Raw genomic sequence first — 25,329 nt, 5'->3', positions numbered from 1 at the left:
AAATTCAGCATGTTCCCAATGACCCTCACCAGTTTTCACAGATGCACCATAGAAAGCACCCTGTCCAGATGCATCATAGCTTGGAAAGGCAACTGCTCTACCCGAGACGGCAAGAAATTGCAGAGAGTTGTGGACACAGCTCAGTCCATCACGCAAACCAGTCATGGAGAGGCCAGTCAGTGCGAGGCAATTCCCTCCCCAATTTTCTTCACTTCTAACATCACGTTTGGAAGTTCCACCTGCTCCCAAAGCTCGAGGTGAGATGATGTATGTACTTTCTGCATGGAGACCATGGTCCCAACATAATTGGATCTCCTGTGCCGACTTTGTGCACTGGGAGAAGGGATGTTTGGACCCCATCTTAGCTGGGATGGACCCTATAGCACGTGGAGGTGCCTCCAAACTAAACAAGCTGCACTGAAGAATTGTGTGGTTGCAATGGAGTGGAAACAGGTGAGACTTTGTGTCCCAGATCCATAGCTTTCCACGGTATTTAAGCTTCCTGGACATTATAGTTAAATGAATGTATTTTTTTATTTCTACAGCTATGCCATCATTCTATTGCAAATTGCGACCAGAAGTGACCCTGTGCCGGTAAGTTTAATTTAAAAAGTCAGGCAGACTCCAATGCTACTCTTTGATCAGAACCCTGCAGTGACCTGTTTCATACTTACAGTTGTATAAGAAACATAGGAACAGGGGAAGCCATTAGGCCATACCTGATGTATGTCTTAACTCCCATCTTCCCACCTTGGTTCCATAGCCCTTAACACGCTAACTCAACTGAAATCTCAGTTTTGATGCTTTCAGTTGACTCCCAGCTTCAGCTGCTTGTTGGGTAGGAAAAGTTCCATGTCCTCCTACCCCTTACGTGACCCTTCTCTTATGACTGTGACCCCTTAATTCTGGATATCCCACCAGAGGAAACAGATTCTTCTACCTATCTCGTCAAATCCTCTAACCACCTCATTTAGATTATCTCTTACTCTTCTATAACCTGATGGATACAACCCTTGTCCGTCCAACCTCTCCTCATTACTTAAACTCTTCAACTCCAATATCATTTGGACGTTAATGGTCATTGTTAAGTTTAACAAGCTTTGATTGTCTCAAATATGTTCTTTAAATTCCTTTGGAAAAAGGTAAGTGCAGATAAACTTCACCATAGTTTTACTTTTGATCAAGTTTAATCCATTAGCAAATAGTTCCATTCAGCAATGAGTAAAGTTGAACATGTAACTCGTGAATGTAACCATGGTTACCCGAAGGATGGTGAGTGGAGCAACTGTTGTTAGGAAACACAAGGGAAGATTTTCCTCTGTGGCCAAGAGAGATAGAGGTCATAGAGTTATACAGCATGGAAAACAGGCCCCTTGGCCCAACTCATCCATGCTGACCAAGTTGCCTTCCTGAGCTAGTCCCATTTGCCTGCATTTGGCCATATACCTCTAAACCTGTCCTATCCATGTACCTGTCCAAATGTCTTTTAAAACATGGTGGTGTACTTACCCTCTTTGGAGATGCTTCAATTAATGGGCAAGAAATCCATCCAAAATAGGAGCAGGAGTAGGCCATTTGGCCCTTTGAGCCTGCGCCACCATTCAGTAAGACCGTTGGCTGATCATCTAACTCAACTCCAACTTCTTGCCTGATCCCATATCCATTAATTCCCTCTGCATCCTAAGTCCATCAGCTTCAACCCTGACATATATCCAGTGACTGAGCATCTACAACCCTCCAAGAAAGTGAACTCTCGCCCTTCTGAGTCAGGAAATTACTCTGTATATCCAATTTAAATAGCCCACCCCAATCCTGTGGTCTGGAGTAATGAACACTCCAAGCATGGCTAACTACACCTCTAATCTTGGATCCACATCATTTCCCAGCATTTGTATTATTACCTTCCAGCAAACTTTAATCTCTCAGGATTCTCCTTGGGATCTTTTCTGTAGTTTACGATAATTAAGGCCATCTAGGTCACACTTGTGTGCTTGCTAAACTTTGGCTCTTTTTTGGTTGAAGCCATGCCTCCAGGACAGCAGAATCTCTCAGTAGCATTGATGTATCTCTATGTAGCAACAGTGAGCTGTGGGTGGTGCAGTGCAGCAGCAGACTGACCTCTCCATTGCCCATAGTTCATCAGAATAGCCATTGGATGGGGATTGGATGTTGGGCTTAGCTCAGCATTTCCCTGCAGATTTAGTATTCCTTTCCTGCCTAATTGGTTGTCGCTGGATCCATCTGTCCTTTGGGTCTTTATATCCCTGTTCTTCCTTTCTTCATTTTTTTCAGGAGCTGGGTTTCAATGGAAAGACATTTGTTTAATGCCAGCCTTTAATTGCCCTTACATTTGAGTGGTTTGCTGCCATTTAAGAGGGCATTGGTGAGTCTGAGTTACATACATGCAAGATGAAGTGAGGAGGACAGATTTCCTCCCCTTCAGGGGCACTTATGGACCAAATGAATTTTTAACAACAAATCTGGTAGTTTTGCCACTATTATTGATATCTACTCTTTTAAAAATCGCAGATGAAGGGGTGGTACAGTGGGTGCAGCAGGTAGTGCTGCTGCCTCATAGTGCCAGAGACCTGGGTTCAATCCTGACCTCGGGTGCTGCTGTTATGGAATTGCACATTCTTCCTCTCTGACTGGGGGGGATTTCCTCTGGATGCTCCAGTTTCTTCCCACATCCCAAAGAAGTGCAGCTTGGTAGGTTAACTGGCCACAGTAAACTGCCTGCCGCGTAGGCGAGCGATAGAATCTGGGAGAGTTGATGAGAATGTGGGGGGGGAATGAAATGGGATTAATGTAAGATTAGTAGTGAATGGGTGGTTGGTGGTCAGCCCAGACCCAGTGGACCAAAGTGCCTGTTTCTGTGCTGTATATCTCTATGACTGTTATTAACTGAATTTAAATGCATGGTATCTGGTATGTTGTTCTAGGCCTCTATTAATCCAGCAGTGTAACCACTTTTCCATGCCATACCTTGTGGTGGAACTGGCAATCCCGAATGTCTCCGTTCCCAGGCCACTTGGTCCCTGTTGCTTTGGTGCCCCTACATTTGACATTGTGAAGGGAAGTTCATGCAGCTTTGAAGGAAGACTAGTTGCTCCGCATCCATGGTTGAGGGAAAGGGTCCATGGCCTATTCCAAACTAGGCATCGAGAAAACTGACTTCTAAACAAAAATGATTGTGCTTAAATTAATGTTTAATTTGTGTTCTTGGATTATACTTCAGAGGGGAAGATGGAAATTTGAACGAATGTGGGAGGTGCCCCACCTTTACCAGAATTAATAAGTGGAAAAATCAGAAAATGCTTGTCCTTGTCCCTCCGAATATGTCATGGTAAGCAAGCTAGTACAGGAAAATCCATGGTTAGAGCAAATCCAGGAATTAGAACCCACCCCCCCCCCCCCCCCCAGTTCCCCATCACTGACTTTCATCCCCCTCCTGGTTCCATCCACCCTCTACACACACAGTTTACCCACAGACTTCCCCCCCCCCCCCCCCCCCACCCCCCCCCTCTCCCTTACCTGGTTCTGGTTCCATCTGCCATTCATCTCTCCCCTAATGGTTCCCATTATCAGCTTCTTACTTATCAGAGTCAGCACTGGTAAACCTCCTTCTTCCTGCCTATCTTCCTCCAGCAGCTATCTCCAACCTTCACACACCCTCCTCCCACCTCGTTCCACTCTGCCTCCCAATTTTTCGCCCTCTCTGCCGCTCTGCCCTCCATCTATCATTCACCTGCTGCTGTCTCCCAACTCCACCCCTGTTCCCCCTCCCCTACCTGCCAGTCATCTTGCGCCAATACTCAGTCCACCAATCACCTCGGACTCCTGCCGCACCAATCCCCTCTCCCTCTTTATACTGACCATCTCGCCTCTCCACTCTCAGTCCTGATGCAGGGTTTTGACCTGAAAACGTCGACAATTCCCTTCCTCCACGTGCTGCTCGACCCGCTGAGTTCCCCCAGCAGATTGTTGCTCCAGAATTAGTAAATGGCTTTGCAGGTAAAATGAAGACTTGTTACAAACTTGTTTTCTTCCTTTTCGCTCCTCAGCTGATTAGGAAATGCCGAGCACAGAATCCAACTTACCGCCCCTCGTTTGAACAAGTCAAGAAGTACCTGCACAAGATCAATCCCAATAAAGTCAGCCCTGTGGACATGATGATGACTCTGGTACAGAAGGAAAACTGGAATTAATTGCAAACATCATCATCCTTCATAATTGGAGCTGCAAATACCAAAGTTATATTTCACTTGTCTTGTATTTCTATTATACAGACAGACCATTCAACCCAACTGCTCTGTTCTGGTCTTTATGCTCCACGTGGGCTAATTCCCACTCCTCTTCATCTTGTCCTCTCAACTTATCCTTCTATTTCGTTTCTCCATTCTGTATCTCATGGAGCCCCCGTCCATGCCTCTTTTACTCATTAACTCAGCTGTTCAAACACCCTCCTTATTCTACTCTCAATAAACTTGAAGTCATTCAAAACTCTACTTCCTGTATCACACCAGTCCCCATTTATTCAAAATCCTATACTCACTACTGTACATTGGATCCCAACTAAACCCCACCTGGATTCTAAAATTCTCATCCTTGTTTTCAAATCTCTGTAACCTCCTCCAGCCCATAACCTCTGGGATTGCTGTGCTCCCCCAGGTTTCAGGTTTCATGCTCATCCACATGGAATTATTCATCATTGGCAGCTGTGCCTTCAGCTACCAGGGCCCCAAGCTCAAGAATTATCCTCCCTAAACCTCTCCACCCCTCTCCTGCATTGAGATGCTGCACAAAATCTATTTTTTTACCAGAGGTCATATGATAAATAACTCAACATTTGGTTCAATGTCAATTTTTGTTTGATAATCTTCATAAGAAGTGGTTTGGGGTAATTTTGTTTGTTAAAGCTGCTGTATAAATGAAAATTATGGTTTTTTTACCATCCTCTTAAATGCACTCTTGGCATTTTGCCTCAACTGCACCATTTACTAGTGAGTTCCACATCTGAGGCATTCTCCTGAATAAAGTTTCTAATTTCTTATTGAGGCCTCTTATGGCCTCAGGACATAACAAACATTTACAGCTAATGAGATACTACTGAATGAGCTACCATTGTAATTTAATTGATGAGTTAGGTTGCTCTCCCAGCCTTATATATAGCATTCCTTCAGATCTGTTGGAAATCATTCCCCTAATCGGGAGGTATGCAGTTCAGGCAGGGAAGGTAGGTTGGTTAGCCAAGAAATTGTATCTAATCAACACCTGAGAGACTAGAGAAGTTTTTATTCTTGAGAAACAAAGGACTGCAGATGTTGGGAATCTAAATGAAAAAACATGACGATGCTGGAGGAATTCACGCAAGCCAGGCAGCATCTGTGGAGAAAAGCAGGCTGAGTTCCTCCAGCATAAGGTTTTATTCTTCTTAGACCAGGTAAGGAAAAGATATTTATCAGAGCGGAGCAACTTGGGTAATGTTTTGATGCATTAAATAAGGAAAACTGTCACCTCTTGTGTTAGGTCCTGAATATTTTGATGGACCGGGCACATAGAGCATTCATCTCTCAGAAGGGAGTGAATCTCTGGAATTCTCTGCCCCTGAGGGTGGTCGAGGCCAGATCATTAGACATATGGAGACAGATAAATATTTGAAAGATTGAGGTATTGAGGGTTGTGGGGATCTGGCACAGAAGAGGAGTTGAGGCCAGCATAAGATCAGCCATGATCATTTTGAATGGCGGGCAGGTTTGAGGGCCTGGTGGTCTACTCCTGCTCCTGTTTTCTTATGTTCTTAATTGGGAATGTTAAAATCAGACTCGTCAGTAATCAAATGGCGATTTGAAACGGTGGACAAAATGAGGACACTTCAATTTATCGTGGAAGCAAGAACTGGAGTCCCAAGTTAAAGATTAGTCCCTAATAAATCCAATAAGGAATTCAGGGCAAACCTGCTGATGGAAGATCCCATTAATTGGTGCTGTATTGGCTGCTTCCTTACCTCAAGGGCAAAATGTTGAAGCACTATTGTGAGATGCTATCACTTTGAGCATGTCCTTCTATTCCTTTCTGTCTTCTGTGTTTTACTAATCACCTCAACCACTCCCCATGAGAGAAAGTTCAGCATTCACACCACAATGTGGGTTAACCAATCTGGTTGTGAAAGAGTTGCATAAGTAAATTGGCCTAACCATTTGTAAGCGCTAACTAGGGTAATTGGTTGCACCCTCTGGTAGGAAGTGGCTGATTCTTCATGCACCAGGGAGTGGGGTGATAGGGGGCAGTAGTGAGGCAGAGAGTAGTCCTGACCCATGTTTATAACATGGACATTAATATGGGCCCAACCCTGGACAGCAGAGGTCATCGCTCTGAGCCCATGGTTCAGGCCAGAAATTAGTCCAGGATTCACTTCCAACTGTAATGAAGTTATAAGGTTAGGACTTATCTACTCTACAGGATGGCTTTTAACTGATTTATACATTTGTCCTTAAGATGGAGAAGTACAGCAAACACCTGGAAATATTAGTGGCCGAGAGGACACAGGACTTGGTCCATGAGAAACAGAAAACCGACCGCTTTGCTTTACAGTAAGTCCTTGAGAAAGCCCATTCACATTCTAACACTAATGGAGTTGTCATTATTAAATGTGATTTTAAAAGTTCTTCACAATGTACGATATTCTGAATAAAACAGAATATAGACCAGATTAAAGCTAGAAATTATCAGCAGCAGTTCTGAGCTCAAGTGATGTCCAATGATATCAATGTGTCCTCTCTTTTACCAAGAAGGATTAACTTATAATGCCAATGGACATTAGCATGTTTAGAATGTTAGCCTCTGTCTTGTATGAAAGTCATATACTTCCATGCTTTTCATTTCACTAAACATTTCATGCTTAGAACATAATAGTTATCTTAGGTACTCTATATTTTCGCTACAATATATGAAAATCATGGGTACTTAAGTTGAAAACAGGGTGCAATAATTCACCGAACTCTGCTTAATTATGGAGATACAAGAGACTGCAGATGCTGGAATCTGGAGCAACAACAATCTGCTGGAGGAACTCAGTGGGGTGGGGTGGGGGAAGGAATTGTCGATGTTTCAGGCTGAAACCCTGCCTCAGGACAGTGAGGCAGGGTTTTGACCCGAAACGTTGACAGGTCCTTTCCACCCAGAGATGCTGCTTGACCTGCTGATTTCTTCCAGCAGATTGTTTGTTGCTCGATTAAGATTTGAAGTAACAATTCCAAATGGTGCAGAATGAAGCCTGTGTTAATGGGTCACAGCTTCTAACCTTAGCGGCATCAGAAGAAGAGGACGTGGCTTTGTGTTTATATATTGTTAATGAATGTGTCTAAAATTGTCCATTCCAGGTATGTTGCCAAAGCAGGTAGCTGATGATCTAAGGCAAGGAATCATGCTCAAGCCAGAACTATGCCAGTGCCACAATATTCTTCAGGTAAATATTTGTGTGGTAAGTGTGGCAAATGCAGAAATTGGGGGAGATGGTCAGAAATGAACTTGGTCTTCTTGATGGCCCCAGATTGTAAACAACTGTGCAGGGATATTTACCATTCATTGACGTAGCACAAGAGGGCAAAACTATTGTAAAGTGAGAAGGATTCTATAAAAAGAACCAATGTATCCCATGTGAACTTGAATAGCAAAGAGTCAGCAAGCTGTTAGAGGTACCATCTTCAGTCGGAGGTGGGAAGCATCGTTGTACATTTATATACTTACTGCCATCGTCAGCATCTCTTCCTGCTTGGCAAGCAAGCAATACGGACAATGTCACTGATGTATTAAAGAGTTGTGCGGATGAGATTGATTAGAATGGTTATGTCTCGTGGTTAGGTAGGAGGGATTTGAATTGCTCTTTGTTGGAGATTCAGCAGAGGGGTTGAAGATCATGAGGGATCTGGATTAGGAGGAGAGAAAATTATCCAATTGTTAAAAGATGGGTGATTGGTGAAGGGAAACAAGGCAATAAGAGGAAAATCATTGCAGATGCTGGAAATCTAAAATAAATCTGACAAAGAGTCTTCAACCTGAAACTTTAACTCTGTTTCTCTTCCTACAGGTGCAGCCTGGCCTGCTGAGTATTCCCAACATGTTCTGTTTTTATTATAGAGGAAAAATATTGCTGTGTAATGAGTGATTAGGATTTGGCCAGAGCTGTCTGATAGTGGTTATCACAGGATATTGATGTGAAAGGCCAGTATTTATTAAGCAAAGCCTAATTGCCACATATTTGCAACTAAGTAGCTTGCAAGGTCATTGAAGAGTTGATCTTCTAGTGTAGGTCCAAAGACACAGACCTATCTCAGAGATGCCCTTCTATGAAGGAAGATTAGCCCACCAGATTGGGTTTTTTACTGTCCCTGGTAATTTTATGGGTTTTCTTTACAATATTTCAGACATTTAATTAGTTGAAGTTAAATTCCCCAGCTGCCAGGATAGGGTTTGACTTCCCATAAACCATTCAATTGTACCAAAAGCCATAATGAAACATTAACTCATCCACATATTTCTCACCAGCATGTGATGCTTCCTAATGAATCAACACCTCTGTATTCCACACCAGTGATGGTTAATGCCCAGCAGAGCAGAGAGAAAAATCTGTCCTTGTGATCATTTAAGATACTAAAGTGATATCACAGAGTGAGGATTATAAAATAGAGGACTTGAGCCTTTAGTTAAGACTTTTTATTGTGCATATCGATTGTAAACATGCTTGCCTGGAAATTCATCTCACAATAGTAGTGTTAAATGTACTATATAGCAGCATCAATGCATAGTACTCTGTCAATGGAATAAATATTCAGAACAGAGTATAGTGAAATTCAGTAGAGATTGGGAATTTGGACAGGATAGGTAACTTTGGTGGTGCTGGACTAGCAGATTTTCCAGACTATTGGATTTTACTCCAAGTAATACCTCCAACATACATCAAATACAATTTTTTTAAGATGTTATACAGTGAATAATAAATTTTCCAGTAAACCTGGTAAGTTTCATGTGAGTTTGGGAAACAGAAACAAGAGTTTCAAGTGAAACATGGACTGGGTCCTGGTGAGTTCAAAGTGAGTATGGGAACCAGTGCCCACTGAGTGAAAGGAGTGCTGTAATTGAGGCCCCTGTGTGTCAGAGGGGAGTGGCGGGACCTGGGCCCTGTGTGTCAGAGGGAGTGCAAGGACCTGGGCCCTGTGTGTCAGAGGGAGTGGCGGGACCTAGGCCCTGTGTGTCAGAGGGAGTGCAGGAATCAGCACCTAGTGAGCAAGATGCTGAACTATCTGGATTTCTCAATAGTTGGAGAATGGATTATTGGAGTTTTACTGTACAATGTGCTGTTGCTACTGTACTGAATGTTTAACCAGGGATGAATTACTGGACTTGACACAGATCACTCCTTGGAAAAGTGCTGGACCCAACCACACAAATAAGAAACATATACACTGCTCCTGATCCAGTTTGGCTGTTTCCAACTTTCTACCCTTTCCTCCTTTCTCCTGGAACACTTACTATTATCCAAAGTTCCACTTCTGTGTGTTCATTTAGTGAATGGCCACAGGTTTCTGTCTCTAGGTGTATCACAGATCTGCATGATCCTTTTGCCCCTTTATGCCCTACATTCACTGTGGGAATGGTGAGGAAAAAGTAGTGTGTTCTGCATCTCTTCCACCTTTCCTTACCATTCAAGTCATAGGGCAGATTCCTGTGCATTTGCAATTCATGGGAATTACCCTAGTTAATGAAACAATTCCATAATGTGAAAGATCAATGAGTGCACAGCTTTTTCCTTTCTAGAGTCTGGTATATTCAAGCTTTCTTGACGGATATAACCTCTCAGATCTGGTATTTCCTCTGTAAATCTTTTTCTAAAGTTACAGTTCTTCAATGCTTCTTTTATATAGTAGAGTTCAGAACTGTTCACAGTGTGGTCTAACCAAAGTTCTGTGCACGTTTCATAAAATTGCTCTGCTTTTTATTTCCATCCTACCAAAAATGTGTTCCATGCTTTGAACTGAAACATTAACTCTGCTTCTTCTCCAACAGATGCTGACTGACTTGCTGAGTTTTTTTATTTTATTTCAAATTTCCAGCATCTGTGTTTTTTTTAAACTTTTCAACTTAACTGCTCTGCTGCTTCTGTAATGGCCTTTTTCAGCTTTTTTGCAATTTTTAGTGATTGTTTACTTGTGACTCCGGTTCCCTCTGTTCAAGATCATCTGTGTCTATCTTGAAAGTCTTTTGCCAAATTGGAGCACATTCTGCCAGTTTACTAACATTCTGCCACAGCTTATCACAATCCTCCCCTATACCACTGTCCCCTAATTTGGAGTGGTTTGCAAATTCTTAAAGTGTACTTTTGATTCTTGAGTTCACATCATTCAGACTTTGTGGCAGGGAATTCTGGACCATTAACTATTGATCTTACTTAAACAGCAAATGAAGCATTTGGGAGGATAATTGATTCAATATGCATTTAACAGCACATTTTACCTTGTTGCATTTTCATCTTCCATTATCAGAAGTGATATACTTATATCATTGTGATCTGCTGACACTTAGTGTTTATAGATTTGCAATAAATAAATAGTGTTGACATAAAAGCAGTTTTACTTAATATAGTCATGTGAAAAGGCATTAGAGTGGTATGGATGGTTCTGGTAGCAATTAAAAATAAAAAAAACTATGGAAGTACTGTCATCTCCATAGTACCATTCACAACTTGATGTCCAGAAGCACTTTGTGATGTATAAAATTGCACAAGTCATTTTGCACATAGAAAGGAAACAGCAATGTAATAGTGGACATGCAAGCTGCTCCATTGGTGTTAGCCATGGAATAAATATTGGCCCAGCACTGTGGCTGAACTCCCCTGATCATCTCCAAATGGTGACACTTGTGTCTTCCCAGAAGGCAGATGTGTCCGTCTATTTGGAGGTTTGAAAATCTCCAGGCATTAGAAGAATTATAACTAAGGGTAGTCCTGTGTTCTGTCTTAATGTATGAGATGACAAGTAATCCGTGTGACAAGTGTGGGCATGTGATGTAATACAAGACTAATGTAATTGTTTGCAATGTGATGTACATATGATCTACCAGACATTACTACATGAAAGATTAATACATTTGCATTGAATTTCTTCCTACAGTATTTAAACTGGTGACACTAATTTTGTTTAAAATAAATGGGTTAACACAATACCCGCTGGCCAGCTTTAACACTGTGGAATATCCTATAGGAATATCATTAGATAGAATTTGAAACTGAGCCAAATCAGACATCTTAGAGCAAGTGATCAGAAGCTAAGAGGTAGATTTTAAGGAGTGGCTTGAGGGAAGAGAAGTAGAATCCAGACCTCTGAACATTATCTGCTGAATAATGCCAATCATCTCAATGACTCCATTTTGTACTGACTCCCACATTCTTTCCATCGCTGTATAAAGAAGTTTGTGTCATATTTATATATTCTCCCATTTTCTCATAGTGATATAGAAGGCTTCACACAGCTGTCAAGCATGAGTACGCCATATCAAGTTGTAGAATTGTTAAACAAATTATACACAACCTTTGATGAAATCATAGACAATTATGATGTCTACAAAGTAGAAACTATAGGAGATGCATGTAAGTATAACACGAAGCTTTCTTAATCTAAGTAGTTGACTGCTTACTCTAAAACAGCAGTTGAGATGAAATCTGTCCTCCGTGGCATGCATGTATTGTGGAATTTGGTTGTATGTGCACCTTGTACAGAAATGTCCAAAATCAAGTTCCACTGTGTCAATGAATGTGAGTTTTGGAAGTGGATTACAACTTGCAGCTGCACTTAGTTTTGGTGACCTGTGAACCCCACATGGCTTTCAGCAGGACCTTCAATGGAGTAAGTGTATCATGATGTTCCACGGGAGTGTTCTGAAGTTCAGTGTGACAGTTAACCACATAATTAGATAATGGGTCAGATGGTACCATCGACCAGCCAGTAGTTCCATAGAGAGACATTAGCAAGTTACAGTGCACTGGTCAGTGTGCTGTGGCCTTCCACATCTGCATACTGCAACATGGAATCATGGTGTGCTTAACCTCCCATCTGCGCCGAATCTAAAGTCCGTTTCTGATGGTTCTGAGCTAAGGGACTAGATTTTGAAACTTGAAGTTCTGATGAGGTTTAACAGACTGGATGCATAGATGATGTTTCCCCTGTCTGAGGACCCTAGAATCAGGGGTCACAGTTTCAGAATAAGATGTGGGCCATTTACAATTGAAATGAGGAGGAATTTCTTTACTCAAAGGGTGGTGAATCTTTGGAATTCCCTACCCTAGAGGGTTGTGGAGGCTTGGTCACTGAGTCATTCAAAGTGGAGATTGACAGACATTAAGGAAATCAAAAGATATGGGGAACAGCACAATAAAATGGAACTGAGAAGATAATGACCATGATCTTGGTGAATGGCGAAACACTTGGCACACAGGGTGGTTAAACCTAGATGCTGCAACCATTGAGAGAATGCATAGTGTTGCTGTCCTCAGTACAAGGTCGGGTTGGTAAAATAAGTATGCCATTATTGAAGGATTGTCTTGGAGTCTCTCCAGGAATTAAAGGTTTACCTTCAGTGAGCTGCCAGGGAGAAGGGACTATTGGAAACGAGCTGTATTTTCTTTGAGCGTTTCTAATTATAACTTACAAATATAATGGAATTTTTTTTAAAAAAAGACTATTCTATAATTGTGTGTACTGTTGAAGGCAGGAAGTTGCATACGGACTCCTCCTCCAGCAAGACAGACAAAGCTGGCAGCTCTCTGGTGAAAATTTGGTCGTTTCAGTTTTCAGAAGTGGATTAATGCAGCCCAGTAAATCTGTCCACAATTGATGGTGAATCTGAAACTTGATTTCTTACTAAGAAACTTTCGTAGTTTGTAGTGAGACCTATAAAGCACAGGCTCCAACTTACACCCATGCCAAACCATAATGTTGAATGCATGTGTGACATTTGAGGTAGGGGATAAAGGGGTTGGGGAACGTTTTGGTCTGCATTGACTATGACTTCTCTCCCAAAACTCAAAGCCCTGGTAATTTTCCTAAATTGCTGTAGACTCCAAATAAAATCCTGAGGATTCCTAGGCATGCTTGGTGCTTGTTGTCTTCCCACTGGAGCTCAGTTGTGGCTGGAATGGAACCTAGACTTGTGTTAGGTCTCACAGCAGAGCATCAAGCAGCATTTCTGGGGTTCTTTCCCTCACCTACCTCACCAACTTCCCTCAAATGGCCGAATGTAGGGGGAAGGGTGAGTGGTGTAGTGGGGCCAGCTGAAGAAATGGGATAAAACTCTGATAGGAAATACCCCAGCCCATTCCTGCCAATGTTCCTGTGGCGAAACTTGAGTAGAGATTCCAGTGCAGAATTTTCCCTCAGTTGCTCATGTGAAGCATATAATATCATAGCAGCTGCACATGTATTCACTTCTGAAATTCGCCTCCATTGGATGAGTTTGGAAAACTCCTCTGGTATTACCTCTATATAATTTCACCTTTATTTTTATTGTGGTAGATATGGTGGTTTCAGGAGTGCCAAGGAAAATGGCATTGCCCACGCAAGTCAGATCGCAAGTATGGCCCTGGATTGGTAGCTGTGTGTAACACTTTCAAAATTCCACACAAACCACAGACTAAACTCAAGATTCGGGCCGGAATCCATTCAGGTAATGCATCCCAGGTACCATTGAGCTAGGAAGACACAAGAGTTTGCAGAGGGACATTAAGACAGTGGGCAAAAAAAATGGGCAAGTGATGCTTAATGTGGAAAATTGTGAGGTCATTTACTTTGGTAGGAAGACTAGAAAAGTAAGAAATAAGTAGATAGTGGTGTATAGCATATCAAGATCTTGCCAGTTTATGAAACAAAATAAATTAACATGCAGATACATAAGCATTTGGAAGGTGAATGGTATGTTGGCCTTCATTGCAAAGAGGTTGGAATACAAGAGTAAGGAAGTCTGCTGATCACAACTGGTACCAGGTGTAGTTTTAGTCTCCATAACTAGGAAACCTGGGAAACAGCGCTGCTGTTTCGTGATTGCTTCCTGGGATGAGAGGGATGTGAGCATTGAGTATAGTGTGCTTGCTACCTTTGGAATTTAGATTAATGAAGTGATCTCGCTGACATGCAAGATTTTGCAAAGAATTGGAGGGGGATGCTAAGAGAGCTATCACCCTAGCAGCAGAGTACAGAACCAAGGGTATAATCACAGGATAAGGAGCTGACCAGTTAGAACTAAGGTGATTTCTTTAGAATCCTAGAAATTTAGGGCACAATTAAGCCCAGGCATGGATTTTAAGTTAATTCCATTTCCCAGCTCTTGGTCGATAGCTCTTCAAGTGATTGTCTGGGTGCTTCCTCCCTCCATCACCCTTTTCAACTGTGAGTTCCAAACCCCACGAAATGAAAATAATCTTCATTAACTCTCCTCTAATTTTTCCACCAATGAACAAGTCGATGATCCCTGGTTTCCTCAGGATGTTGTAATTCTCTATCCCAGGGGCAATAGATCCTCAGTCATTGAGTAAATTTAAGGCTGAGATGGAAATTTCTTTGAAAGCTAAGGGACTTGAGAAATCAAACAGATCAAATGGGCGCACGGTAGCATAGCGGTTAGCACGACGCTATTACAGCGCCAGCGATTGGGGTTCGATTCCCGTCACTGTCTGTAAGGAGTTTGTACGTTCTCCTGTGTCTGCGTGGGTTTACTCGGGTGCTCCGGTTTCCTCCCACATTGCAAAGACGTACGGGTAGGTAATTTGGGTTTAAAATGGGCGGCGCGGACTTGTTGGGCCGGAAGGGCCTGTTACCACGCTGTAAATAAAATTTAAAAAAAAATTTAATCATTAAAACAATGTCAAAATGATTCATAATGATTTTCTTTCACATCCAGCCTGATAGGATGGAAAATGAACTTCAAAGTCGGATGTAATTGACCAGCAAAGCCAGCTCAAGGAGCTGTGATTGCTGCTCCTCTTCAGTTAGTCCTGGGTTCAGTAGTTGCAGTGTTTCAAAGACCATTATAAATCCCTTTGACACTGTTTTCAACAATCCATTGTCTTATTTGATTGCACTGTTGTGCCCGTGCCTATCAAGATGTTGGAATGTCACTGAAAGTGGTTCTTGTTCTGGCAATGTTGGTAATTACAGGACCTGTGGTTGCTGGTGTGGTTGGGACAAAGATGCCTCGTTATTGCCTGTTTGGCGACACGGTAAACACTGCTTCAAGGATGGAATCAACAAGTGAAGGTAGACTGCATTCTGTGGCTATTCATTCCCACTTTGCTTGTCAGTTAATCTTTCTGTTATTGATTGTCTCCCCTGTGACATTGGCTACAGCTTCATGGAGATTAGTCAACTGTACATAGTGTTATTAAAAGCTGGCAGTTACCATCACCACAGACTCAACACAGAAAGAGAAAGTTGTTCATACATTGTAACATGTCTCAATTCTGGGCAATAGAATTTGTAGTGTCGTAACTGGGTATTTAACCCATTTAGTCTATGTGAGCCTCTCCTCCATCCTCCTTTGTCCTGTTCAATCACTGTATCCTTCTGTTCCTTCATGTATTTACCAGCTTTCCCTTAACTCCATTTGCCCTTAACTTGTCCTTAACTCTATTTGCCTCAAGCATGCCATGAGTGAGTGAGTTCCACATTCTGCGCTCTCTGGGCAAAGACATTTGTCCCGAATTCCATGCTGGACTGCTGTATCTTGATTGACCCCAGTTTCAGATTCCCCTCCATCCCCTTCCACTCTAAGTATAGTGTCCCTGGATGTGCTTCAGCATAATATGTGTGGACACAGTGATCGTATTTCCAGGTGCTCACTGCAGAAGAATAACGTCATTCAAGTACCACCACGCAGGTGCAAAAAAGTGGACTAAGGGATGGTGGAATGACAGTGGGCATGCATGACTTTGAGGGAAAGGGCTTGGTGAGATGTTGGTGGGGTTGGGTGTTGGGACTAAGTGGATAATTCTTTCAAGATTTAACTCGGGCAATGGTTTGAATGGCCTCCTTCTGTCCCATATTAAACTGGTCTTGAACCGCTTGGTTGCTTATATTTCAGCACTGAAGATACAGTGCAGTTCCAGCACATATAGTCTACTAGAGCAGTTTGGAGGATACATCTTAATATGTCGTGGCACATTTCAAATAAAGGTATGTTAACCTTGTGTTATCTGATGAATTTTAGTGGAACAAATTAACTATGTATTTGTTTATTATTGTTGTATGTATTGAGATGGAGTGAAAAGCTTTTGTTTTGCATGCCATCTGGGCAATTCATGCCATACATAATTGCATCAAAGTAGTAAAGAGAAAACAGAATGCAGAATAAATTGTTGCAGTTACAGAGAATGTGCAGTGCAGGTAGAATAATAAAGTGTAAGGGACACAGTGAGATAGATTGGGAGATCAAGTGTTCATCTTTTAGTGTATGAGAGGTCTATTCAAGAGGCTGGTATCGGTCGCTACTGGGTGGTCAGAAGATCACCAGACCTCTAAGTAGATTTAAGAGAACATTGTTAGTAATTCTTACCATCTTAGAATAGAGATTCAAGAGAGAAGAATGATTATAATGTAATAAATGGATCCGCTGAAACCACTTTGCAAAGAGTCACCATGCTCCGTTGCTATCTTGGGTCTGTATCATAATGAGTTTAGAAAAATCTTATTTTTAATGAATAATGAACATTTGATATGATGGCAAATCATACCTGTGGTCTATGAGTTGATACAAACCAAGAGTTCTGTGCTTGTGTTATTTTTAACCTAGTTGACTGAACATATCTCAGAAACAGTGAATGTTGGGAGGAAGATTAATGACATTATCTTAGAATGGCATTTATCATTTATTGAAAATTCCAATAATATGGCATGCTGGGGACTTTGGTGCTGAATGAGTAGATTTTCTGGACTATTAGATGTTATTCCTATTAATGCTCCAACACTTTAATTCATTTTTTTGTATGTTACACAGTTTTATAATAAATTTCCCAGTGAACCTCTGCGGGGAATGGGACCCTTGTCAGTTTAAAAAGAGCATGGGAAAGATATCCCCAGTGAGTTAGATGGGAGCACAGGAACCAGTGCCCTGGCATTTGAAGGGAGAATGGGAAACACAGCCACGGCAATTCAGAAGGGAATGCAGGATCCAGAGCCCCAGTGAGTGGAAGGAAGCAGGGTAAAAGTTATGTGCTGAACCATCAGAACTTCCAAATCATCGGATAGCAGATTATCAGAGTTCTACTGTATTTCAATAAGAAGGACTGCATAGCTACTGAAGGGAGTCCAACAATACAGGATGGTCACTGATAAGTCCAATCGGTATTCGAAAGTAAGTTCTCTATTTAGAGGGTGATTAGAATGTGGAATTCACTCCCAATGAGAGTGATTGAGGTAAACAGCAAAGATGCATTTAAGAGAAATCTGGAAAAAACACGAGGGGGAGAAAGAATGGAAGGATATGGTGATGGAATAAGACAAAGAGGATATGGAGTAGGCTCATGTGGAGCAAAACACTAGTATGGACTACTTGGGCCGAATGGCCTGTTCTGTGCTGCTCATTTGATGTACTTCTATGCAATCTACCTTTTGCAGGGGAAGGGCAACATGGTGACCTACTGGCTTGAAGGGAAGCAAAGTTCATCGTCGAACACATCAGCAAGTACACCAACGAAGACACCACTGAACAAAGTACAACCAGAAAACATCACTGCCATCCCAGAGTCAGAGAAAGAGATGTACAGTGCCATTCCTGGGTTATTGGACACTGATCTTCAATCCACCTCCTGGTAGCCCACATCCAGTGAGTTTGAGACCACCAAGTAGATGTCATTTAATGTTTTCAGCAATTCAAACCCTCCATAGACTCTTCTTGAGGGGCAGTCCTCACGGGTTCAAATCTCACACCCACACCTCTGGGCCATGAGCAATTACTAACTAGTTAATGAAAGAACAATACAATGGAAGACACTTGTAATATTAGGGACTACATTACAAAACAAAGATTTGTATTTTTATTGTTGTTTTTGTGGCTTCAGATCATCCAAAGTGCTTTACAGATAATGAAGTACTTTTACAGTATGTTTATTGTTGTACTGTAGGAAATATGACAATCAATTTGTGAACAGCAAGCTCCCAATCACAGCAGTATGCTATTACCAGATAATCACTTTTAGTGGTGTTGAGTGGGGGATAAATATTAGCCAAGGTACCAGGGAAAGAACCACTCTGCTCTTCTTTGGGATCACTTAGGAGAGCAGATTGGGTCACCATGTTACACTTCTGCTTTGGCTGAGATGTTTAACATCTCACCCAAAAGATGATCCCTCTGACAGTGTGGCACTCCCTCAGTACTGCATCTGATTTTTGTCCTCCGGTCTCTGGAATGGGATGTGAACTCCACAACCCTCTGACAAAGCAAAAGCTCAGCTCATAACTCTCCCATGCAACTGCTTTGGTGAGGTACATTTCCCGATATCACAATCCCAATGGAAGGCTTGCCCAGGTTATTTACTTAGTGTACACACAGAATGACTGATTTAAAAATTGAATGTAATTTAAGGGCAAGCATCTGGAGTTTCAGAAATAGACCATGAACACTTCTGGTCAATGGCATCATTGAACCATGTAATTGTCCTGCTCGTGTATATGTGTCAGTCATAGACTGAAGAGCCATTTAGTAGTTGAAGATGGAGGTAACATGTTCTGTGTACTTAAGAACATGAGGACATACATAGTAGGAGTAGGTCATTCAGCCATTTTGAGCTTGCTCCATGCCTATAACACCAATAATATTATGGCTGATCTTCAACCTCAACTCTACTTTCAACCCAGTCTACAAACATCTTGATTCCCACAGTGTGCACGAATATATTGCTCCCTCTTGAATGTGCATCAGAACTGTGCTTCCACAGTCCATTGGGGTTGAGAATTTTCATGATTTACAATAACAAGAGCAAAGAAAATGCTGCTTCTCTCAATTTCGAATGGTTAATATCTCACACTGAGACCATTAACCCTAGTCCCTTGATCTGCAGCCAGATGAAAGTGCTCATTGTCCTCTAAACCTGTAGGAATTTAATGCCTTTCGATGTGATTGCCTTTCACTCTTCAAAACTCTGGTCACCCTGTCTCTCATTTTGGATTTTGCCTCAGCTCCGAACCACATCTAGTCAGTCTATTGAAAGAGAGTTCATGTGAGGAAGGAATCCATTTAGGTGCTGGCTAAGTTTAGGTGCTGTGCCATCCTCTGGGGGAAAATGTAGGGAAACTGACATTTAGAAACTGACTTGTATCATCAATACAATTCCTAATTTTGCTCTTCTCTCTGCAAGTTGTTAGGTTCTGAAAAAATCTTTTTTGTGTTTGTTGGGTTGTGACTATTAAGAGTTTGACGAAGCTGCCATTGTTTGGAGCCATGGTTGGTAACACAGAGAGGGATTTTAAAAATTGCATACATTAGAAAGCCAGGTTTCCATTTATTTAGTCTTTTTCACAACTTCAGGACAACACTTCATAGTCCATGAGTGTCAATATAAAGAAATGCAGTTACCAATTTGATTACCAGCAAGATCTCTCAAAGAGCAATTAGATAACCTTAACCAACTTCTGGTGAAATAATGCTTCCGTGATGCTGATTGTGGAATAAATATTGGTTAGGCCATTATTTGTCATTCAAAACATTGCAATAAAGCTTCTTCATTGAATTATTGTCAGTATTTTTTTCATACCTTGACCTCTCCTGTAAACCAGAGCCTGAAATTAATGTCCCTGTCATGTGGAGCAACTCTATAAAGCAAAATATAGATCCAGCACCTTGTATTACAGTCGGTAGCTAGTCTTAGTAAAACCTTCCCAAGTACTAAAAGAAGCAAGAGAGGTATAGCAGGAGTAGGCCATTTGCCCACTTGAGTCTGCTCCACCATTCAGTCAGATCATGGCTGATCTTCTCATCTGCCCAAGTCTCCTAGTCTTGGATTCCCCTTTTATCCAAACGTCTGAAGTAGATAACGTTTGAATCTTTCACTTTTTATTCATGGTTTGGTTGGGGGTATTTCTTTGGTTTTTATGAGTGTTTGGCAAAACTGGTTTTGGTTATTAAAAATCTTCATTCAATGAGCTGCATGAACTTTTGGTCTCTTTCATTCTCTACAAGAGCAACCAAGTCATGGGTTGATGTGACATTGTCTGTAAACTGATTCTGCAAACAACGGTGAAGCTATTTTGTGATTTGAGATCTACTTACTCTGATTTCAGGAGACAACGCTCAATTGTTAGATATCATGATAAAGGCTGGCCTGAAATCTGCTTCTGTTAAGGAGGCAATGGATTTTGTCATTTTTTTGTTACTGGTGCTTTATTCAATCAGATGAAGCAAGTCCACTTTTTCAGTATGCCTGGCAATGGGTTTAGCACAGAAAGTGATCCTGTCTCATTTTGTCTTTTTTTGTTTCTGTCTACTGAGGCAGTTATCTGTGGATATACGAGACTGCAGATGCTGGAATCTGGACCAAAAAACAAACTGCTGGAAGAACTCAGCGGGTCAAGCAGCATCTGTGGAGGCAAAGGGATGGTCGACGTTTCAGGTCAGGTCAGGACAGGTGCAGGGGGAAGATAGCTCGTATAAAAGGCTGCAAAGAGCAGTAGAAACAGTAGTGAGAGAGAGACTTGCACTGCTATCTGTGTGTTTGAATACTGGATGTTGTTTGCAAAACTCTGCTCAGACCCACTGTTCTGGAGCAAAATCTCTCTGATCCAACAGATTTGGTAAACTCTATTTTACATAACTACACACCTTTAGTTTACACCCCATTCCCACTTGCACTTTGATCTTCTGGTTTTTATTTTCATCTCAGACTAGAGACAAATGGAATTGGTCTATATTGTGATGAGTATTTTGGTAACTTATTTTGTAACTTATAGTAATTTTTTGTTTTTGTCTTTGCACTGTACTGCTGTTGCAAAACAACAAATTTCACGTCATATGTCAGTGACAATAAACCTGATTCTGGAAATTATTTACAATGTTCTGAAAGTAAAGCATAGATTCCATGTGGTTACCATTGATTGTCCACACAGACTTTCATTGGTGGAAATAAATTAAAAATACTTTTCCGAGTAGGACTTCAGGGCCGTTTCTTCAGTTTTTAACAATTAAAAACATAAGTAATCCCTGCCCCATATATACGTAGTGACTTAGCATCCATAGTTCTCAAGGGAATGAATTCCAAAGATTCACAACCATGAAAAAGAAACAATTCTGTCTCATCTGTAACTTAAATGATCAACTTCTTCTCCTAAGTCTATGCCTCCTATACTAGACTTCCCCAGTAAGGAAACGTTATCTCAGACTCTACCCTGTCAAGCCCTCTCAGAATCTTGCATGATTCAATAAGTTTACCTCTCATTCTTTTAAAGTCCAGAGAGCATAGACCCACTCTTTTCAATATTTCCTCATCTCAGAAGCTCTGTGGAAACAACCAATAAACAAAGTGCTGAATCTCTGTCCATTTGAGAAAGATTTGCATTCTTTTAACCTTTCACATCCTTGGGATGTCATAAAGAACTTCCAGCCAATGACATACAGTTAAGTGTTGGCGTAGTTGTAACATGGGAAACACAACAGCTAATTTAAACACAACGTGGGAACAACCAGAAATCCCTTTTGGGGATTCTGACTGAGAGATAAATGTTGGCCAAGACACTTCCTAGTTCTACTTTAAAATAATGCTACTATATTTTACAATCACTGAGAGAGCAGATAGCGCTAGAGGGCAGATAGCCCTTATTCTAATATCTCATCTGGATGGAGGTATCCTCTGACAGTGCAGTATTCCCTCAGCATTGCACTGGAGAATCAGGACTTGAACCCAAAACCTTCTGATACAGAGAGAGGAGTGTGACCCCACTGAGCAGTTTTTGAGGTGTCTGTTGTAGTTAATCCATGTCTGACAAACGTACAGGAGGGCTGGGATTTCTGCTGTCTGGGAGGCTATGAGTTTTGTGCCAGGTTTGGGGTTTAGACTTCAAGCTCTCTTTTCCTCAAACAGCCAAAGGCTGTGCTGATGCACCAAAGGTGGTGGTGAATTTCATTGTTCCAGTAAAGCCAAGGAAGTAGAAGAGAAAATATCTTCCAGAAATAGCAAATGTATTTTCTGAAGAAGTTGTGCTCCTGGCTGTGGAAAGGCAAAAATGTTTTTGTTTTTTGAAATATCATGTACTACGTCACAGGACAAGCTACTCACTTGCTGCATTTCCACCTTCCCATCTTTTCATGATTGCTTGTGACGGTCCTGACTTGTTCCCATTACAATAGCTCCCCCTGGTGTGTATGATCAAGTGCCCAATCAGAACCTGGTGGTTTGAATATTAATACTGAAAAACTCTTCCATTTCCTGCAAGTGTGACACACCTCACTTCAATTGGTGGAAACTGGTACCTCCCTCTCCAAAATATGAATGTGTACAGAACTAGCTAAATGGAATTTTACAGTAACTTGGATACTGAACTAATGCCATATTGATATAGTACTCCTAAAAGAAAATGGCCCACTACGTAAACATAATGAAGGTAATGTTTCTAACCATCTTGTATTGAACCAAATATCTAACATCTCCATTGTTTGTTCATACACAGGATGCAAACGTCAATGGGAAGATAAGCATTTATTAGTTATCCCTAATTACCCTTGCAAAGGTGGTGACGAGCAGCCTTCCTCCTGTCCAACACCACCGTGGGGGTACCTTCATTAATGGGCTGTCATCCATTGGTTGAAGGTATAGGCCATCCCAGGTTATGAACACCCTACTTATGGACATCCCTACATATGAGTGAGCTCCCATAATAATATTAAAGTCGAGAGTCCAATGTACATACATAAGTTCGTTCCTACGAATTGCAGAAATAGTTTCTTCTCTCCACTTTTAGTAATTGTTTCTTATCAGTCTTCTGTGCCTTCAATGCTATTCATGATATACTGTGGAGGTACGGTTACCGCATCGAGTGATTTTTGTGTACGTTCTGACTTACGAACGAAATTGATTTATGGGTGTCTGTAAAAACAGAACCCGTTCATTGCCCAGGATTGGCCTGTACACCCACAATGTTGTTGAACAAGAAGTTCTGGGATATTGTCCCAATGATAATGAGGAAGGGCAATATTTTTCCAAGTCACTATAATCTGTAACTTGGAAGGAGATTTTTCGGTATTGGTGTGCCCATACAGCTGCTGCTGCCCTTGTTCCTCCAGATGATGGAGGTCATGAGTTGTGGGGAATGGGGTCTGCTGCTTACACAGATTCCTGCAGTGTATCTAGAGATTGAACCATAAGGCCCAGAGTTGACTTGGCTTGGGTGTACAATCAAAGCTGATGATAAACCTTAGTTGTAACCTGAACTACAGGGAATATTTTCTGCTACGTATTAGTTTAACGAAATTGTCCTGCTTGGGTGTGGGGGGAGAAGTGAATGAGGTGAGAGCTCCAAAGACATGTCCAACCAGAGTTGGCCAACCATTACCGCAAATGGACTATTTTGATCTCGAGTTGTTATTGTCAGAGGTCTGCATTCCAAATGTAATCCTGGTCATTAAGGGAGATATCTAGGGGCAATCAACGTTGTGTGTGCTTACCACTGTCCCACTTCCTATCCAAAATAGGCAATGAGTAACCTGTCACTTTTCCATTTGTTTTGTTGGAGCAATGTATTTTTATATCATTGGCAGATGTTCATCTCAGAACAACAATCCCAGTCCCTTTTCATTGTAACAGGGTTGGTACCTCAGCCTGTTATCCTTACCACATGTGCATTTATTCATGGCGAGAGAGTTTCAGGTATGTTCCCTTTAATTGTAGGAAGAGATCTATCATCCATTAGCAAAGGGTCATTTTGGAAGGGAAAACGTTGAGGAATGAGACGAATTGCATTAATCTCTTAAAGAGCCATCACAGGCACAATGGGCCAGATGGCCTCCAGTGTTCTTTGATTGCATAAGGTGGAATAATCCCTTCTTGATAGGATTCTGCAACTTTTGCTAAAATCCCCTTCTTCTCAGTTTGATTTTGTCTCTTTCTGGGGCACATCATTTATTGCATCACCTGACTCAAAATGGAAATGTCACTGAGGGAGGGGAGAGGGGAGAAGGGAGAGGGAATTGGTGCTAATGTCTACATCATCAATTACTTCACCCTGAACGTTCATTTTAAATTGATTTTTATATTCTGGTGTTTTCCAGCTATCAAATCATTCCACCAACAGAAAAAAGGATGGAAGGGTGTCTAAACCTGTTCTTATAGTATAAATAAATTACCCAGATGGTCCACAGTGGAAAACAGGGAGATGTCCACTGGCCTTTATTTAGTACTGACCTGGGCCCATTTTTGCTGACAAAATGCAGGCTACTGTTTATCCAACCATTTACGATTACAGGACCGCTTTACTAAGTGTCCCAAGGTGCTTAATGTGTACTTAATTGGACAAATTTGATACAGAGATACAACGTCTGATAACATATGTACATGAAAACTTAGGAGCAGGAGTCGGCCATGTAGCACCTTGAGTCTGGAGAGAATGCAGAGAAAATTCCACTAGGATGTTGGCTGGATTGGAGGACTTTACTTATAGGGAGAGATTGGGTAGGCTGCGTTTGTTTTCCCTGGAGCGAAGGAGGCTGAGGCATGACCTGATAGAAGTATATAAAATTAAATGAGGCATAGACGAGATAGGTAATCAGAATCTTTTCCAGTTGTAGAGGTATCAAAAATAAGAGGGCATGGGTTTAAGGTGAGAGGAAGGCTTTTTAAGGGGACAAGGGGAAAGGTTCTTTTATACAAAGACTGCTTGATATCTGGAGCTCGCTGCCAGAGGAGGTGGTGAAGTCAAATACAATCCCTACATTTAAGAGGCGTTTAAACAGACAGGTAAGTAGGCAAGGCATGGAAGGATATGGACCTATTGCAGGTAAATGTAATTAGTGTAGGTAGGTCAGTGTGGACGTGGCGGGCTGAAGGGCCTGTTTCTGTGCTGTACAACTTCATGACTCTATGTGCCTGCACCACCATTTAATAAGGTCATGGCTGGTTTGGTTGTAAGCTCACTTCTGCCTATCTATGGTAAGCTTTCACCCTTTGCTAATCAGCAATCTATCCACCTCTGCCTTAAAAATATTCAGGGACTCTACTTCACTGCCCCTTCAGGAAGAGAATTCCAAAGACACCCCGCCCAAAAATGTAGATTTTAACAAGGAACGAGATCGAGAGAGGTGAAGAGT

General features: G+C 41.6%; 1 protein-coding gene across 1 annotated transcript in view; it reads left to right on the top strand.

The window, feature by feature from the left end:
- The window catches only part of LOC127572554 (atrial natriuretic peptide receptor 1-like), a 40,697-nt gene extending 22,138 nt beyond the window's left edge, over positions 1 to 18,559 (top strand). The window contains 17 exon segments of the mRNA XM_052019944.1: positions 546 to 598; positions 2,040 to 2,051; positions 2,083 to 2,100; positions 3,272 to 3,300; positions 3,302 to 3,346; positions 4,065 to 4,184; positions 6,499 to 6,582; positions 6,584 to 6,593; positions 7,383 to 7,422; positions 7,424 to 7,468; positions 11,505 to 11,644; positions 13,566 to 13,586; positions 13,589 to 13,636; positions 13,639 to 13,716; positions 15,204 to 15,302; positions 16,126 to 16,217; positions 17,658 to 18,559. Coding sequence (XP_051875904.1) covers positions 546 to 598; positions 2,040 to 2,051; positions 2,083 to 2,100; positions 3,272 to 3,300; positions 3,302 to 3,346; positions 4,065 to 4,184; positions 6,499 to 6,582; positions 6,584 to 6,593; positions 7,383 to 7,422; positions 7,424 to 7,468; positions 11,505 to 11,644; positions 13,566 to 13,586; positions 13,589 to 13,636; positions 13,639 to 13,716; positions 15,204 to 15,302; positions 16,126 to 16,217; positions 17,658 to 17,855 — 1,132 coding nt within the window. The 3' untranslated portion in view covers positions 17,856 to 18,559.
- Positions 18,560 to 25,329: the final 6,770 nt, after the last annotated feature.

Source organism: Pristis pectinata, chromosome 7 (genome assembly GCF_009764475.1).
Source record: "Pristis pectinata isolate sPriPec2 chromosome 7, sPriPec2.1.pri, whole genome shotgun sequence".
Lineage (NCBI taxonomy): Eukaryota > Metazoa > Chordata > Chondrichthyes > Rhinopristiformes > Pristidae > Pristis > Pristis pectinata.
The sequence above is the reverse complement of the archived record's forward strand: the minus strand, read 5'-3'. Positions and strand labels throughout refer to the sequence as shown.